The sequence below is a fragment of the Sinocyclocheilus grahami genome, unplaced genomic scaffold, assembly GCF_001515645.1.
Source record: "Sinocyclocheilus grahami isolate Dianchi unplaced genomic scaffold, SAMN03320097.WGS_v1.1 scaffold699.1, whole genome shotgun sequence".
Lineage (NCBI taxonomy): Eukaryota > Metazoa > Chordata > Actinopteri > Cypriniformes > Cyprinidae > Sinocyclocheilus > Sinocyclocheilus grahami.
Window position 1 is genome coordinate 411,795 of NW_015505878.1, and position 16,958 is coordinate 428,752.

Sequence of the window (16,958 nt, forward strand, 5' to 3'; positions counted from 1 at the left end):
ATTTTCAGGTCCTGTTTGATTTTATTGGACAAGATGAAATGGCCAGTGAAGTTTTTAAGGTCAGGGAAGCTGCATCTTCAAAAGATGTTGAGAGCACTTCTGCTGGGTCAATTGCAGATCATGGCATAAAACCATCCTCTACTTTGTACGTCCTTTGGATGTCAGCTTTGGATAATCTGGTAAGTTAACATAGCAGTTTTACTTGAACAAGAGGTCTTTTTCATCATGATTTTCATTTGACCATATGCAGTGTTTGAGTTTTTGCCCTGACAGCATCATTTACTTGTTAAAAATTTTAAGGATTGATTAAATGTTATTAAAAGGTTTGGGTATAGGGTTATTTCTGCCCTGTAATGGCACCAATGAGCACAGGTCAGGGAGACCTTGATACAGCTCCGTTGGGCTTAAACACACTTGTCAGACACATGCTTAATTGAGAACTGATAACATGGGCCATATTGAAATAATAACAAAAAATATATAAATTGTTGTGCTAAAACACCTTGTCACCTATGAAGTCAGAGGCCACACTGACAGGTGGTTGAGCATTATTAGGGTTTGTTTATACATGTTATTGCCTGCCTGTTTTTTGTCAACAGCTGGACAGTTTTTCAAATGAGAATCATTTGAAATTGAGAAATTTATATTTGTGACCTAACCTTAGTGATTAAATCATGATTTTTTTTCATCGTTGTAGTTTTGTCCTTTTTCATTTCAGGAAATACATTGTGACCCGGTAAACTTTACCCAGCCTTCAGAAGCTCCTCCCTTTGCTCAGTCTTCAATGGCTCTGTCCTCAGTCCAGGCTCCAGTTGCTCCGCCCTCTGCCCAGCCTCTATTGGCTCCGCCCTCTGTCCACCCTCTAGTGGCTCCGCCCTCTGTCCACCCTCTAGTGGCTCCACCCTCTTCCCAGCCTCTAGTGGCTCTGCCCCCTGCCCACCCTCTAGTGGCTCCGCCCTCTGCCCAGCCTCCTGTTGTTCCTCCCTTTGCCCAGACTCTAGTTTCTCTAGCCTTTGACCAGGAATCAGACATTTTCCTTGAAGACCAGTCACCACTTAGTCCTCTATCTCCCCAGTCATCAGTCATTGATCTTACAGATCAAGAGAGGTCTGTTTCCCCTACTCTTTCCCACCAGGATTCCCCTCTTCACTATGTGGCACCTATAGATGAGTATGTTGCTATTAGTCACTAGTAATTCTTAAAAAATATGTTTATGCATTTTTGAAGGACTTCTGTTGCGTCACATACAGCAACTTTGTCACTAGTCTGTACTGAAATGAACTAGATGAATGATGTGAGTTAAAGGGGTCATATGATGCGATTTCAAGTTTTCCTTTCTCTTTGGAGTGTTACAAGCTGATTGTGCATAGATAAGATCCCTGAAGTTGCAAAGACTAAAGTCTCAAAACCAAAGAGATATTCTCTATCAAAGTTAAGACTCTGCCACGCCCCCCTAAAACGGCTCGTTCTAACACGCCCCCACATATCTACCTCACTATGTGGACATATTTGCATAATGCTGCCCAAATGTGCACGCAAAGAAAGAAGGCGTGGTTTCAGTTAGTGTTGAAGCAGCATGTCAGGGAGACGCTGTGTGTTTCTAGGCGAAAGCAAAAGCACTTTATTTGGCCTTCCGAAAATGTGAAAAGAGGTAAGAGATGAGCACACCATTTAAAGATGCCTGTCTAGTGCAGTAGAGTTAGAATGCAGTACAGTAGAACACAAAGAATAAGACTGCCTACAGTCCGCATTCCATACATCCTTTTATTATATTCATGTTTGTGCTTTACAGACAACTCATAGAACAGTAGAATTTCAAATTCTTGTGCATGCACTTAAGATGGGTTACATGAGAGCTATAATGACAGTCTTCACTCCTATCGGTTAAACTTTTCTCAAATTTGTTGCATAGCTGTACATGCCTACGCCCTGTAGGCAGTGGTTGCTGTCACTTAGCATATGTCTCCAAAGCCGCCAGCAAATGCTTTGTCCTTGGAAGTCTCTGTATGTCTGAACGGGTCTTTATGCAACTAGCAATATTTGAAAACATACAAAAGTGTTCAGCATTTGACTGAAACCTGTCCAATCTTTATCTCTTGCAGGGTTGACCTACAAACCATTCTAAAAAAACTGCTTAGTAAAGTTGATGAAAACCTCTGCCCAACAGTGAACCAAATCAACATATGCAGAGAAAACATACTGCAGTGCAGTCTGCAAGCATTTAAGCGGCGAAGATTTAACCCAGAAGCAAAACTGGATATAGTTTTTGTTGATGCTGAGCAGAAAGGTGAAGGGGCAGTGGATGAAGGTGGCCCGTCAAGAGAATACATGCGACTGTTGATGCGAGCCATCCATCAGTCAAAGATTTCCCAGGGCCATGAGAAAGATCGGAGTTTGGCTCTTGACACTCAAGGTCAGTACGCCTGGCAAAACAAAACACTTTTGTGTCAGGTTATGTTGTAATGCTAAATATAATGGTAGAATTGTGTGTGTTATGACTGGCTTATGACTTATGCTTGATGTGAGATCCACGAATCAGAGAGGTTACTAATTTTGCATCATGAAAGCACTGCAAGTAAGAGTTTGCAAGTGCACTTTAAGGGATAGTTCTCTTAAAAATTTTTTATTTATTTACTCATTCATTTAGCAGGTTGTTCAAAATCTGTTTTTCTACGGAGTTTCTACTGTTGAACACAAAAGATATTTTGAAAAATATGGGTAACCGTTACCCATTTCATTTGTTGCCATAGTAGGAAAAAAACCTACCCACATAATCACATTAATGAGGGCTCTACAGTGTGACAATTTCTGAAAACTACTGCGTGCGACTATGGAAAAAATATTTAGGAGCACCAGTGCGCCTGACCCAATCAGCATATTTGCTTGGGGAGCTTCAATGATTTCTACTTGCAATGTGTTTTTGCAGCGTTGAGTAATGTGCTGAGTTATGCAAGCTCACGAATCTTCTCATTATAACAAGCAAAGTGTAGACACAATGTAAATAAGAGATTCACTGATTATAAAGGAACTTTGTGAAATTGTGATGAGTGAATGCTTTTAATTTTTCATAAAGACAGTCAGTTTTATATTTAAAACATTCTAAACATGAATTTAATTGCACTCATGTAAATATACCTACATGCCACTTCTGTGCCACCTCTGTAGTGCAAATCATTTTTGTTTAATACTTAGTTTTTGATCAGTAAAATAACTTATTCTTATTCTGTTTTTTTTATTATACATTTTGAAAAACCTTATAAATATACACTCTTGAATTTGGCATAAGATGACATACTTTCAATAAAGTTACATTAAAAAGTTACAAAAATGCCCCTTGTAAATCACTTTAGGGAGTCAAATGTTACCTCTTAAATGATTAATTGATTATTGATCAGAAGGTGCTCCTGAATTTTTTTTTCCTGTGCTCCACAAGTGCTCCTAAAAATAAACGTAAGTGCAGAGCCCTGCATACATTTCTCTCTCTTAATCACTTGTTTGGATTGGTAAAGGTCTATGATTTCAGGACTGTGTGCATCACTGTGTTACATTAGAAAAAAAATGTAACAGTGATTTTTTTTTTTTTTAACCTGTCCGCTTATGAGCAGATCACTTGAATCCAAATACTAAACATTAAGCCTGTGATGATTGGGGGAATTTTTTTAACTTTTAAAAACATGAATAATTGTTCTATAGGAATTTCTGATATGAAGGTTTCTTCTTTGTTTTACTTTAGCTTTGCAGACTAGGTTATACACAGTAATTGGGAAGATGATTGCTGTGTGTGTTGTCCATGGAGGAGTTGGCCCACATTTCTTCTCTGAAAGGCTTTTTCAGCAGATCTGTGGTATGCCAACATCCCCTGCCTCGTTGGATGAGGTTGGAGATCATACATTGAGGGAGCAGCTAATCAAGGTGAGGAGATGCTTAAGAGTTGAAATAAGTTAACCAGTTAATACTTATTTTAAGAGAAGAAGCTCCCCCCCCCCACACACAAATGCTTTTTTTTTTTTTTTTTTTTTACTGTTTTAGATACAGGAAGCAACATCTGTTCTGGAGGCAAATTGTGCCATTGCAGAGGCTGCAGACAGTTTAAGTATCATTGGTTGCATCATCTAAGTATCATTGGTGCTTTGAGATATGTATCAAGCCTGACAGAAAATAACTTTTTTTTTTAATTTCTTTGTGAATGGAAGACTGCAAGTTGCCTTGGAACAGTAAGTGCCTTTGCTTTCCTGACAATATATATCAGCATATATCATTAGCTTGAAACTTATTTTGAATGCTTTGTTTGTTACACAGGTTTTCAGAAGGGTTGCAAACTCTTGGTTTACTGGATGAGATGCAGAAAAATTCTGCATTGTTTTATGACATGTTTGTTAGTGATGAGAAGCCCCTTCAGGCAAAGGACCTCTGCAGTCTATTTAATGTAAACTTCTCCCCACAAGGCAGCAACAGGAGGGCTAGAGAAAACCAGACCATATGCCACTGGAGAGACTGGTTGATAGATGTGAAATAATTGCACTTACCACACATTCTTTATGAAGTTAGAGTATTTCCCCTACTTATGTTTTGCAGAAGGGGAGTGCAATGCAGTCACTCTGGAGATGATCATGGAGTTTGCCACTGGAGCCTACACAGTGCCACCGCTGGGTTTCCCCCACCACCCACAAATAGAGTTCCTCCATCAAGATGGAAAATTTTTTCCAGAGGCCAATACTTGCCTCATTGTACTTCGCCTGCCAATACACACGGAGTATGAAATGTTCAAGAAACACATGACGGAAGGAATTGTGCAGAGCCCAAGTTTTGGTGTTGCCTGAACTAGTTTTAATCTAGACTAGAACAGTTAAGAAAAAAAAAGATAAATAGGTCATGATCTACACAGACATAATGGATATCTCATGTTTCTTAAAACTGTTTTAATGTTAGCTTTTCATATAAAGTACATAAAATAACTTTAGGTGCAGTTACTGCAGAGTAGACCTTATTGTTCCCTTTAAGAAGCACTGTTACGTCAAATACATGTTTGAGATGTGCATTTGTTCCAAAAGAAAACTCATTGTTTTTCATTATGCATATGCATTTACTGTTACATGACTCACATTTTTACAGTTCAAGTCTTGTTTCATTTTTGTCCACTTGTTTTTCATTTAAACTTTGTTCAATGTCGTTACATACTACTGAAAGTATGAAATGTCAAGAAACACATGACAGAAGGAACTGTGCAGAGCCCAGGTTTTGGTGTTGCCCGAACTAGTTTAAATCTAGACTAGAACAGTTGAGACAAAAAAAAGAGCAATTAGTCATGGTTTACACAGACATAATGGATTAATATTTTAGTTTGTTCAGGTCTTAATTTTTGTCCACTTGTTTTTCATTTGAACTTTGTTCAATGTGACTACTGAAACTTAATGTTCAACAGACTGTTGCCATGTTACAGTTAAAATCACATTAAAATGTTAAAAAAGAAAGAGTCTGTAACACTAATTTGCAAAAACATTAGCAATTTCTGCACAACACACCTGAAACTTCATCTTCAAATCTGTAATATGGTCAAGAGCATGGGAAACAGTTTCCATTTGCTGCTGAGTAAGGCTTATTTGAGGCTGCACTACAGTTACAGCTGGGATCTCTTCATTTTCAGCTGTGGGCAAAGGCTCGATGCCATGTTGAGCCAGGAGTTCATGTAAATTTTCAGGCCTATAGGGATTGTCTCCAAACACATTGTTGATGGCTGTGCTGTCAGTTTCCATCCTTGAGAGCATTCCCTCTGTCCATATTTGTGTTGGTGTTTTATTATTTTCTGTGCGCAAAGCATGGTGATTCCATGCCTCTTTGAAGTGCTGAAGTCTACTTTGTGTATGTGGAAGAAAAACTACGTGGACTGAAAGTTTGTGAATGTCATTGCTGGGATCCAAAAGTTTAGAATCCTCAAGATTGTAGAACATGCTATAGATTGGTTGCAATATGTGTAAAAATACGTCCCTCCACAAACGCTCAATTCTTTGGTTGTGAACCGATTCACCGGTGATGTGACTCCGGCGCTGAAGTCCTAGTACAAGGTTCATGAAGAAGGCCACTTGTAAGTTCTCACCTCCATGATCTGACCTTACCCTAGAGGGTAGGCCATAAAGGCATGTTGCCTGTATAAACTGAGAAAGTACGGTGCTGGCACAGTTGTCGGTGTTGCAATTTAGGTACGTGATAAGTCGTGAATATCCATCAATGGCACCGTGAATCACAAAGCCCCATCTAAAAGGGAATAAAAAGACGACGCAAATATAAGTAAATTGTTATAAAAAGTATTTACCTTGTGAAGAAACTAACAAAACCAACAAGTTCAACTTTTTTTCAGGTTTGCTGTTATGCTCGATGTCCCAAAATACATTTTTATATTGGAAACAGGTTAACTTTTACAACTGGGCTCTCAAATAATAAAGTACAGCTTATCCAATTTATAATAGACCATGAAATAAATGGTGAATAAAAGCAGGTTTTAATCAAGAAATCAGGAAGTATATATAACTGGACTCATAAGTAATACATACTGTATACTACAGACAACCTATAATCATTTTACTTATTACAATTTGTAATGTATTTATAATTAATATTGTCAATTGTATTAGTACGGTTATCACAGTACACACTATTTTGAAGCAGCTTTACAAAAAGTCTTACTCTTAAATCTAAAATGCCTTAATGCTTTAACTTTAAACGGTTTCAAACAGGACCATATGGTGATTTAAATACTGTAGTATCATGCAATACAAAATACACAATGTCAGCTTAGGTACCCAATTCTTAATTCATGACTACACCAATCATTTATCATTTTTTTATCCATTACTTTAGATTGTAGTACATGATTATTTGTACACTTAGAATAAAGGTTTAGCTGTAACCTAAACCTGATCAAACTAAATCAAACCTACATATTTAAAGTCCTCATATTTAAAATGAACATTTACCACAACACTGAATAATGTAAGAAGTCAATTTTGTTGTGCTGAGTGACAATATGGCCAAAAATTACTGCCTTCACCTACTCTTGTAATTCCAGACAGGCCAAATCTTACTGCATACATTGATATTCAGTTACAAAAGCTTTGGAATGGCCAAAACAACAGTGAAAGGAGAACCAACTTTTAACTGAAATTAAACATTCAATCCGCATATATGGTTGGGGTATTCAGGTGTGCATTTACATTTGGCTGTAGTTTCTATTAACCTGCAAGAATTGGCTAATGCAGGTCTGCACTGTCATGCTATTTTTATGCTGCATTGACAGAATCTCAACTACCTGTAATTTAACTAACCTTATGAGGCGCATGTTGCCATCAATGTGCCACAGACTGTTGGGAAAGGGCACGTGATACCCTCTTCGAGCCACTGTGCTACTCCATCTCCTTGCAGCAGCTGCTGGGTTGACACGAACCAACATCTCACGCACCCTATGCCGTGAAACCCTCAATCCTTCTGCTATCAGCAAGGCTCGCATCATCTAAAATGGGTGTATTGAATATAAAAAAAGTTATATTAATTGCTTTATGAACTTTAAGAACAGACGTTAAAGTGAGACCAAGAATTTACCTCATTCCCAGAATTTGGATACTGGCACTGAAGTCGTCTTACTACATTTTCAAGTTCTTCATCATCCACTCCTGCCATTCTGCTCCTGACTGACAAACCAAGCAACTTGGACCTCTTGTACAGGAATGAGGAGGAGCACCCCAATATTCTTGCCATTCGCTTCACTGTGTGACCTTGTTTCATTAAAATTTCAATTTGGTCACGCGTTATTTGAATGGCTGGTCTACCTCGCGTACCTGCAATTAAAAACAACATGTATTTGTTGTGCTGACATTCAGCTCCTAATGGCAACCAACAATAACATTAGAAAAATAATGACAACATTAGATAACATGGGGGGCTAAATACAAAGATGAAAGAAAAAACATTGAATCATTTAACTTTTAATCATTGAACTTGAAAGGCAATATTTGAAAAAGATGTTGGAGTCACGGTTTCTGTCATTTTTAAAGGTAAATAAAGTATACTGGAGTGTGATAATATCCATTTAATAACATTATGTAGGCATACAACTTGTTATACAGTCATTATTTTATCAATAGTTGATATATAATTTTTAATTTGTCTTATAAATCTACCCACACTGCATTCATTTTCCATTTAGTTAAGCTAAGTGAATACACAGCATGTACACCAGAGATATATTGTTGTAGGCCTAATGGTTACTTTTAATGCTTCAGTCTGAGGGGCATATGTACATTTTTATGTAATTTTTCAGTTAGGATCTATATCATTAATGGTGACCATAAAGCCAAAAATTAAGCATAATAACCAAAGAAGAATAAACAAACAAACAAATTAAAAGGAAAACAGGAACTTTTGTAGACGCCTCATGTATGAGGTTAGGTTACTGAAAATAAACAAAGATTTTTAAAAGCTTGAAACTCACCTGATCTACTTCGAGAGATGGAGAAAGCTCCAGTTCCCTCACTCTGTAAATGTGATGACACCATCGTTCGAATATCATCGAGATTTGTGTTAAGTTGTTGAAATGTCTCAGGAGATAGGAAATGTGCAATTCGCTGTGCATTTCTTGAGCAATTATCAATCGCAGAAGTTCTCTCTCACCACAACTTCCCTGACGTCTTTTCTTGCGATTTTGTCGAGAACCGCAGCCGCCATGGTTTCCCAACCACAGAAAATAAATAGTATGTCGATGAAAGCTCTGGTGTGGGGGGAGGAGCTGAGTAAATTTATTCTCACGTCACACAACAGCAGGAGCAAGTACAATTCAGATATCTTAAAATATAATTGTGACTAGTCGAAATTGAATTAGAGATATCTCTAATTACATTTGTGTATGTGTGACACGTCTATTGAAGATATCTGTGACGTCATTACAGATATCTTAAATGGAGTTTTGACTAGTCATAAAGTATTTAGAGATATCTCTAATCCGATTTCTTACTAGTGCAATTATAATTGCAGATATCTCTAATTGTCATTGTGTCTAGTCAAATTATAATTATGACTCGTCAAAATACAATTGTTCCTATCTTAAATTATATTTATGGATAGTCAAAACAAACTTTTAAATGCTAAAATGGCTTGCCATACACACTTGACCCCTTCACTACTTATATGACGTATTTCCTGTATTTGGCCCAAGTGTTCAAGTGAGGATGAAGACCACAAGTGTGTGTTGAACTTTTCATTACCTCATGGGACACACTTGTAGTGTTGTAAAAATGCAAGCGTTTATGCATAGCTTTATTTTTATTTTCAATACTTTGCATTTTAAAATAAACTTCTAAATGTCTGTTCAGTAGTCCCTATAACAGAAATGACACCATTTCATTTCTTGTGCTTCTAATTAAGTGATAAAAAGCAGTTGCAAATGATGTACAAAATAAATATACTCACCTTTGCACCAATAAAACGTGTAGCATTTTGTTTTACTACCAAATTATATGTAATATCTAATTATTATATTAATATTTAACTTACATTGGGAAGGTTTTCGTTACCTCTCGCGAGATCTCGGCAAAAAAGTCTCACGATTTATTTCCAGAACATGATGCATGCCATCATACACTAAGCCTCAAATAGCCTCCGGAGCGGTATTCGAGAATGATTTAATGTGCGTTAAGGGCACTGCGGTTTGCCATTTTTAAGGCCTGGGACAGTCTTGCGCACTAACTTCCTGTCACGCGCACGCGCTCTCAAGTGGCCAAGACAGCAAGTGTGGGTATATGGACAAGGCATCAGACTTGCACTCTCAGACTTGCACTCTCAGACTTGCACTCTCAGACACTTGCACTTCCGCTAGCGACGTCACTTGCAGTCTTTATTTTTTTATTTTGTTCTATTTATTTTTTCTTTTTGTTTGAATCTCTCAACATTTTACAACAGTAGCCAGGTGGTGAAGACAAAACAAAAGAAACTAAATTACGAAGTCACTTGCAATCGCCACTTGCACTCTCCGATACCAATCGATGCAATCGACACAAATCGTGCGTGTTGCCAATGGAGACAGGACGCTGTGGTGGTGACTAAACGATTAAAACTAATTTACTACCGTAACGTACAGGGTCCTGCAAGCCATCTGTAGGAGAAAAAGACAAGACCCGCAAATCCGTGGCCATAGGACCGCAGAATATGAACGCAATGCGCAAAGTCTCTCGCTAAGCGTTTTCCTCCTGTAGAAAAACATAAACACTTAACATGGCTTAATGTATTAAGATACATTAAGTGCAATTAAAAGATCAAATTCGATATATAGTTATTATTTAATGTACTACAAGGCAAGCAGATGGCCTCGGCATTAATCAAAAAGTAATCAAAAGAAATCAGTTACATTAATAAAGTAATTGAAAACGTTAAACTACGATTACATTTTAAATAGGGTAACTTGTAATCTGTAACCTATTACATTTTCAAAGTAACCTTCCCAACACTGAACATAGCAACATATTTATAGCCTACTAAAATATAGGCTATTTGAACCAAATGTATATAGGCCTACTCTTAGTATTAGTATAGGACTACTTGTTTTTTATTACAGCCCGTGACAATTAATACATTACAAAAACATTATAAAAATTAAAAATTAGGCTACCGTATAAAAGAAAGTCATCCCACTCCTCTATGTCCATCATCGCTTGGATTTCAGCGTCACGCGCCTTCTTTTTTGAACGTGATATTTCTCCAATGAGAGAAAAGGAGGGGGCGGAACATTTGGCAAATTACCTACAGCATTATTATTGCACTGGTTATAAAAATTAAAAATTAGGCTACCGTATAAAAGAAAGTCATCCCACTCCTCTATGTCCATCATCGCTTGGATTTCAGCGTCACGCGCCTTCTTTTTGAACGTGATTTTTCTCCAATGAGAGAAAAGGAGGGGGCGGAACATTTGGCAAATTACCTACAGCATTATTATTGCACTGGTTGGCTATTAACTGTGAGCAGACAGAGTGTCAATCAATGCATTGGAGAATACGGCGAACAAAGAAACGAAGTTGCTTGTTAGATTTCCCTAACAAGCAACCATATTTTAAATAAGTCCAAAAAACCGCAACCCACGACTTGGGATTTTTTCCACGCAACTTTGCAAAAAAAGAAGCCCAAAGTCGCGTATAATACGCGGACTTGGCAACTCTGAAACTAACCTACGTGTGATTACACCACCTAAACAGGAACATAACACAAGATTAAACTTTTACCTTTAAAACATAAAAAAACCCAATTCAACACTGTGCAAAATTTGAGTATGCTTCCTTTATTTCTGTATTTGTCTTGATGGTTTTAATGTTGCATTCCCAATATTTTTTGTATCACAATTATTATAGCCTTTCGTAATATATTATTATATCTTAATACATTTGGTAATATTTCTGAATATACAGTATGAGGGCATTGTAACTGCGAGGTAAGGTGGAATAGCCTAACTGCGACAACAAATAATCGTCAGATGGTGGCGGCATCGTCTTTCAATTCAGAAGTTTCCCTGAAGACAATGAAAGAGCACAAAGCCAGAAGCCTTGTGATAGAGTGATAGTTAGTACGTGACTAGATACAGATATTTTTGTAAGTGTACAGAGGCCAGGTGTGACTAAGTAGGTCAAGGCTGAACCATAAACGTTCACAAGCCCTATAATACAACACTAACATGAACTCATTATCACAATCTTTTTAGTGCTCTACTTTGTAATCTATTACAATATAAACTTAAACAATTACAACACAGTCTACTTATGTACAGTAACAAATAATGACCTAAAAGAGTAGAGCGCATTTATGGTGCTGTGGTAAATTCATAGATCATTGGACATGCTTTTTCCAACAGTAGCCTACTTTTTTTTATTGGCAGAAATTTTTTAGCATGACATCTTTTGAATACAATACCACACCTCCTTCCTCTCTGGATTGTAGTTTTGTGATCGGCAGTGCTCTTTCAATATGCACTAGGGGGCAGAAGTGCTCAAAGCTGACAGCAAAGAGGCTGATTGTTCAAACACTGTAATGAACACCAAAGCAGCTGTCAGAGGATGTGTGCAAACCCTCTGGCTATATTTGCAGTAGCATACTAACATATTTCTCGTACTATTTTGGCAATACAGTATGTACTTTATTCTGTGTCCAGTATACACATTTTCTGTATGCATAGAATCTGAAAATGCACACAATGCAACGTACTTGAACTGACCTTCTGAAATGATCAATAAAAGGAAGAAATATGTTCTTTACTCACCATTCACTTTCATTGTATGAAAAAGACCAGCTTGGATATGCATTCTGCCATACCACTTTGCATTTGTGTTTCACTGAAGAAAGAAAGCCATATGGATTAAAAACAACATGACAGTGTATAAACAATGACAGAACTGAAACACTTTAACATTAGAACACACAACCTTCAAATCATATTTTAGAGGTGCTTTTTATCTTAAATTGCCAGAATAGTTTTGCTACTGTTGTTGCTGTGGTGACACCTCAGATCCGCCTTTGACCGCAGTTTCAGGCCCCAGCAGCCATTGAACACAAATAGAATGAAGAGATAAATAGGTTAGTCGAACCCTTGGGTTGTCTCAACACAGGCTTGAACTGATTCTGTGTCTGAGCTGAGAACATAAGTGACTGTGTAGTAGAGAACGGCAGAAGATCCCTCAAACTTATGCACTTTCTTGCTAGTGTATGTCCCTCAACCCCTTAATGAAATGTTGTTAGTGGTGTTTAACCTCACAACTTCTCAAAAATCTTCCCTTTTTCCTTTTACCTCTAACTTGTTTCCTATAGCTTTATGATAAACCTGGCATTATACTATGCATGTAGTTGGCTCTATAACAAATTGCTTATGTTCCTCTATTGTAAGTCTGCTAAATGGATAAATATAAATGTAAAAATGTAGGGTCTCAACAATTAACACCATTTGTACTACAGACAATGAACAATACCTCGGAAAAAGACATTTTCATAAGGTGCGTTACATTGGATTCAAGTATACATTGTCAGTCATAGGCACCGATCCCATGGTGGGGGCTCGAGAACCCACAGGAATGACTGAGCACCCATGGGAAAATCTTGAGATATTCTCTATTCACTGACATATTGGCGAAACAGATCTGGCAAACTATCCAGAGCATATTTGTGTTTGCACTTTGGAGAGCGTCAAAATGTTTCTATTTACATTGCATTTTTTTGCAGTGTTGAACAATGTAGCCAATGGCAGACATATCTGTTGATTTCTTGAATGCAATTTTCAATCAGAGGCATTTAAGGTAGAATCCATCAAAAGACCATAGTTATTGTCCAGTGCTGAGTTTTGCAAGCTTGCGGATCCTCTCAGAATAACAAAACTTCATGAGATCGAGGGGCAGCTTTGTAGTTATTATAAAGGGAGTGCTGGGCTGACACTCAGCTGATCCATGCCTACCTATAGGAATACGACGCCTATCAAAGCATTCCTATATAAGGTCTATTCAGTAGCCTATTATTCCGCAGCTTTATCACTTGCTCAGGAGTAAATTATCCTCCTCCATCCCCAACTCCTCCTTTCGTTACAGTCAGGACTTGGCTTTCTGATATTCCTTGTTGAATCAGACTTCTTTTATCTTGAATAATGTTGTTACACTTAAATATCATTAAGAACGGTAATGATATCTGCTTTGTTCTGTTCTGTTTACCCTAGGGGGGTTATTGCTGCTCTCCCTGCTCATTCATGACAGGCTGCATGTGCAGGGAGTTTTTTGCCCAGAACAGAACCATACCGCCAAATCCAAACTGTATGCTAAGTGTCAATCATTTTGATGATAGTGGTCCTGACAGCCCTGGTATTAGGTCCTGTTTTTTCAGTCACATACACGCTGCAAAGTTTTGGAAATGACATCCGCATATTTATGCGGGATTCACACTCGGAAGAGTAATGGATGGGACAAAAATATATACGTAAAAATGTGTGCTAGTTTTATGAGGCTAGAGCACACTCACTACTTTCTGAAGCACCCTCAGTATTTAATTCTGGAACTGGGCCTGGATAAAACTATGTTTGAGCAGTTTTCATTAGCAGTAGCTCATATTTATGCGATCACATTTAGTTTTATGTGGCAGTAGGATATGCTTCAAAGTCAGAAAAATTTGCAGGATATTTGTTAAAATCTCTATAGAGTTAACATTAATGCACACAGGCTTCATTGAATACTCCTTGCATCTGTTGATTTCATCTTATCTGTGGATTATTTGGTTTTATTTAGTGTGAATCTCTCTGAAAAGTAATAAACAATGTGATATGTGGCTGGCCAATGTTTACTTTAATCAGAACACAAAACATTATTTACCCCTTTTGCATCTACTAGGCGTCCGATACACATTTCCCCTGTGTGTTAAAGTAAGTATTTATGACTGTCAAATGTCTGACTACTTGACTCTTGGTAATGTATCTTGCAGTCTGTGTGTTTCTGTTCGCAAACTGAACTCTCCGGCCATCACATGGAGAAAAGACTTGAAAAATGAACACCAAGTATAGGCCTTGTTATACAATGAGTGATGAGCCCATATCTTTTGCTCAACAAATTTGGTTAATAATGTATTTCAAAATAAAAAAAGTGTATTGGCAGCTACACAGAGAATGCCCTAGCAACTGCATGGCAATGATTATAAACTCTTTGGAACATGCTGCGTAACAGCACTCTGGTAACCACACAGAATGCCCTAGCAACTGCATAGCAACCCCCTGGCAACCATTTGGAACATTTCAGAACCAATCCAGAAACATACTGGCAACCACAAAGAATACCCTAGCAACTGCATAGCAACGATTACAATCTACTCAGAACATACTGTGTAATAACACCCTGGTAACCACACAAAATTCCATAGCAACTGCATGGCAACCTCCAGACAACCATTTGGAACATTCTAGAACCAATCCAGAAACATACATGCAACCACTCAGAATGCCCTAACAACTGCATAGCAACCACCTAGCAACCATTTGGAAAATTCTAGAACCAATCCAGAAACAAACTGGAAACCGCACAGAATGTCCTAACAACCGCATAGCAACCACCTAGCAACCATTTGGAACATTCTAGAATCAATGCAGAAACAGACTGACAAACACACACACAGAATGCCCTACCAATAGCATAGCAATGATTATAAACTACTCTGAACGTACTGCATAATAACACCCTGGTAACCACACAAAATGCCCTAGCTACTACATTGCAACCCCCAGCAACCAGGCTCAACACCAGCTTTCACATTTTCTTGGTTGGTGAAATGGATTAATTCAGCTGCAAGCGCTGGAAACACAATGACTTTGATTCTTTGTAGGTCAATGACAGCCATTAGACCTCGACAGGCTAAACATGTGAACATGGTCGCATAAAAGAGTGCTTCCTCCTCAGAGCGATGTACTAGTGAGCCATTACAGAGGCCAGTGTTTGCTTCATGTGATGCAGACAGCAAAAAACTTCACACGTTACAATAATGAGGACATGCTATTTTAATCACACAAGCAATGATGAAAGCACACAGTCTCTGCTTTGCAATGACACAAGAGTTTCTGGGCTAAATGTGCTGATAAGACGTGCCTTCAGGAGACAATTATCATGAACGCTAATGATCCGACAGCAATGTTCATGTTATATGACTAGAGGAGGACATGCTGGACACAGATGGAGCTCATCAGACTATTTTGGGAAACAAAAATACATGTGTTCATAAGAAAGTATTTCAAAACAGGGAGTGGAAGAGAAAAATAAATGTTTTTCGTGAATGCATTGCATAACTGATGCCAATGTGTGAGAACATCTCAGAATTTATTGCTTAGACATTGCTTTTTCAAGATCATTATTGTCAGTGTTATTTAGGAATTATTTAAATATTTTATGATTAAAACGTGTATTAGTATTTTGAATTTGTTTTTATTTTTATATTTTAATTTAAGTTTTAGTATTAGTAAGTTTTATTATTAATGTCCTTGTCATTGTTATTAGTTGTATATATAAAATTATAATTTTTTATTTTAGTTTATAGTCATTTTTTGTACTTCATCTTAAATGAATTTATTTCAGTTAGCTGCCAAGGCAACATTTTTAATTTTCATATAAGTTCTTTCACATAATATTTACATTTTATTTTATTTCAGCTTAATTTCAATTACCAAAAACTATTTATAACAGATTTACTTTGTTAATAATAGCAACACTGATAGTGGTGGTCTCAGTTATGTTTTTGTCTCAAATTCTTCTTCTAAAATGAATAAAAACAGACCTAAATGAGTCACTAGTTGCCATACAATAAAGAGTATAGAGCAACAGAATGAATATGCTGAGATCATTTGATGAGAAATATTCAAGTCCATACTGATGTCTTTTGATTACAGACTGGTATATTGATAATTCTGAGTGCAGTTTGAGACATTTTTGAGAAGCATGTGAGATTACTGGGGTATTTTGCCTCAGAAAAGCTGAAAAGCAGCATTCATCAGTTTCCATTTAATTTCACTGCAGTATAAGAAAAACAAAAGAGATCTTATTATTTTTCTTTCCTACAAAAAATGCAGTAAAGGTCAGTTTTATTTTAAATAAATGTGACTCTGTCAGTTTAATCCACAAATAAATGCAGAGTTGATGCCTTTGATGTTTAAAGTTGGACTATTTGACCATCAGTCGTTTTAATCCTTAAATGAACAACTTAGAGAATTTTTGCTGACATTATTTGAAGCTAAAATTCACAGACTTAAATATGTATGATTGTCATTGCATTAGAATATCAAAGCAAGTGTCATCAGGTGATGCTGAGTTGTTTCTCTATTCTGAGACGGGCCATGAAAATGATTTGTATTAAACATAAGGAGACGTGTTTCAACAGATGCTTTAGCTTTAGTGGCTTTACAAGAAACTAGAAACTTAGAAACT

General features: G+C 37.2%; 2 protein-coding genes across 2 annotated transcripts; one reads left to right on the forward strand and one right to left on the reverse strand.

Annotated features, from left to right (window-relative positions):
• The first annotated feature begins 9 nt into the window (after positions 1-9).
• Positions 10-4,992, forward strand: LOC107559787 (uncharacterized). The gene is made up of 4 exons (XM_016243742.1): positions 10-179; positions 719-1,170; positions 2,103-2,413; positions 4,576-4,992. The coding sequence occupies exons 1-4, from the start codon at positions 39-41 to the stop codon at positions 4,818-4,820; spliced, it is 1,149 nt and encodes a 382-aa protein (XP_016099228.1). The 5' UTR covers positions 10-38; the 3' UTR covers positions 4,821-4,992.
• A 375-nt stretch (positions 4,993-5,367) lies between these two features.
• Positions 5,368-8,627, reverse strand: LOC107559793 (uncharacterized). The gene is made up of 4 exons (XM_016243748.1): positions 8,483-8,627; positions 7,594-7,829; positions 7,320-7,504; positions 5,368-6,252 (listed from the first exon to the last, which is right to left on the reverse strand). Exons 1-4 carry the CDS (start codon positions 8,544-8,546, stop codon positions 5,484-5,486), a joined length of 1,254 nt encoding a protein of 417 aa, XP_016099234.1. The 5' UTR covers positions 8,547-8,627; the 3' UTR covers positions 5,368-5,483.
• Between the last annotated feature and the right edge of the window lie 8,331 nt (positions 8,628-16,958).

What these genes read in the sequence shown, in the direction of transcription:
- LOC107559787 (XM_016243742.1), top strand. Translation starts at nt 39, where the DNA reads ATGGCCAGTGAAGTTTTTAAGGTCAGGGAAGCTGCATCTTCAAAAGAT. An exon ending in TGTCAGCTTTGGATAATCTG is followed by an intron (nt 180 to 718) that starts GTAAGTTAACAT and finishes TTTTCATTTCAG; the next exon opens with GAAATACATTGTGACCCGGT. An exon ending in TTTGGCTCTTGACACTCAAG is followed by an intron (nt 2,414 to 4,575) that starts GTCAGTACGCCT and finishes TATGTTTTGCAG; the next exon opens with AAGGGGAGTGCAATGCAGTC.
- LOC107559793 (XM_016243748.1), bottom strand. Translation starts at nt 8,546, where the DNA reads ATGGTGTCATCACATTTACAGAGTGAGGGAACTGGAGCTTTCTCCATC. An exon ending in ATCCAAATTCTGGGAATGAG is followed by an intron (nt 7,505 to 7,593) that starts GTAAATTCTTGG and finishes CACCCATTTTAG; the next exon opens with ATGATGCGAGCCTTGCTGAT. An exon ending in GGCAACATGCGCCTCATAAG is followed by an intron (nt 6,253 to 7,319) that starts GTTAGTTAAATT and finishes ATTCCCTTTTAG; the next exon opens with ATGGGGCTTTGTGATTCACG.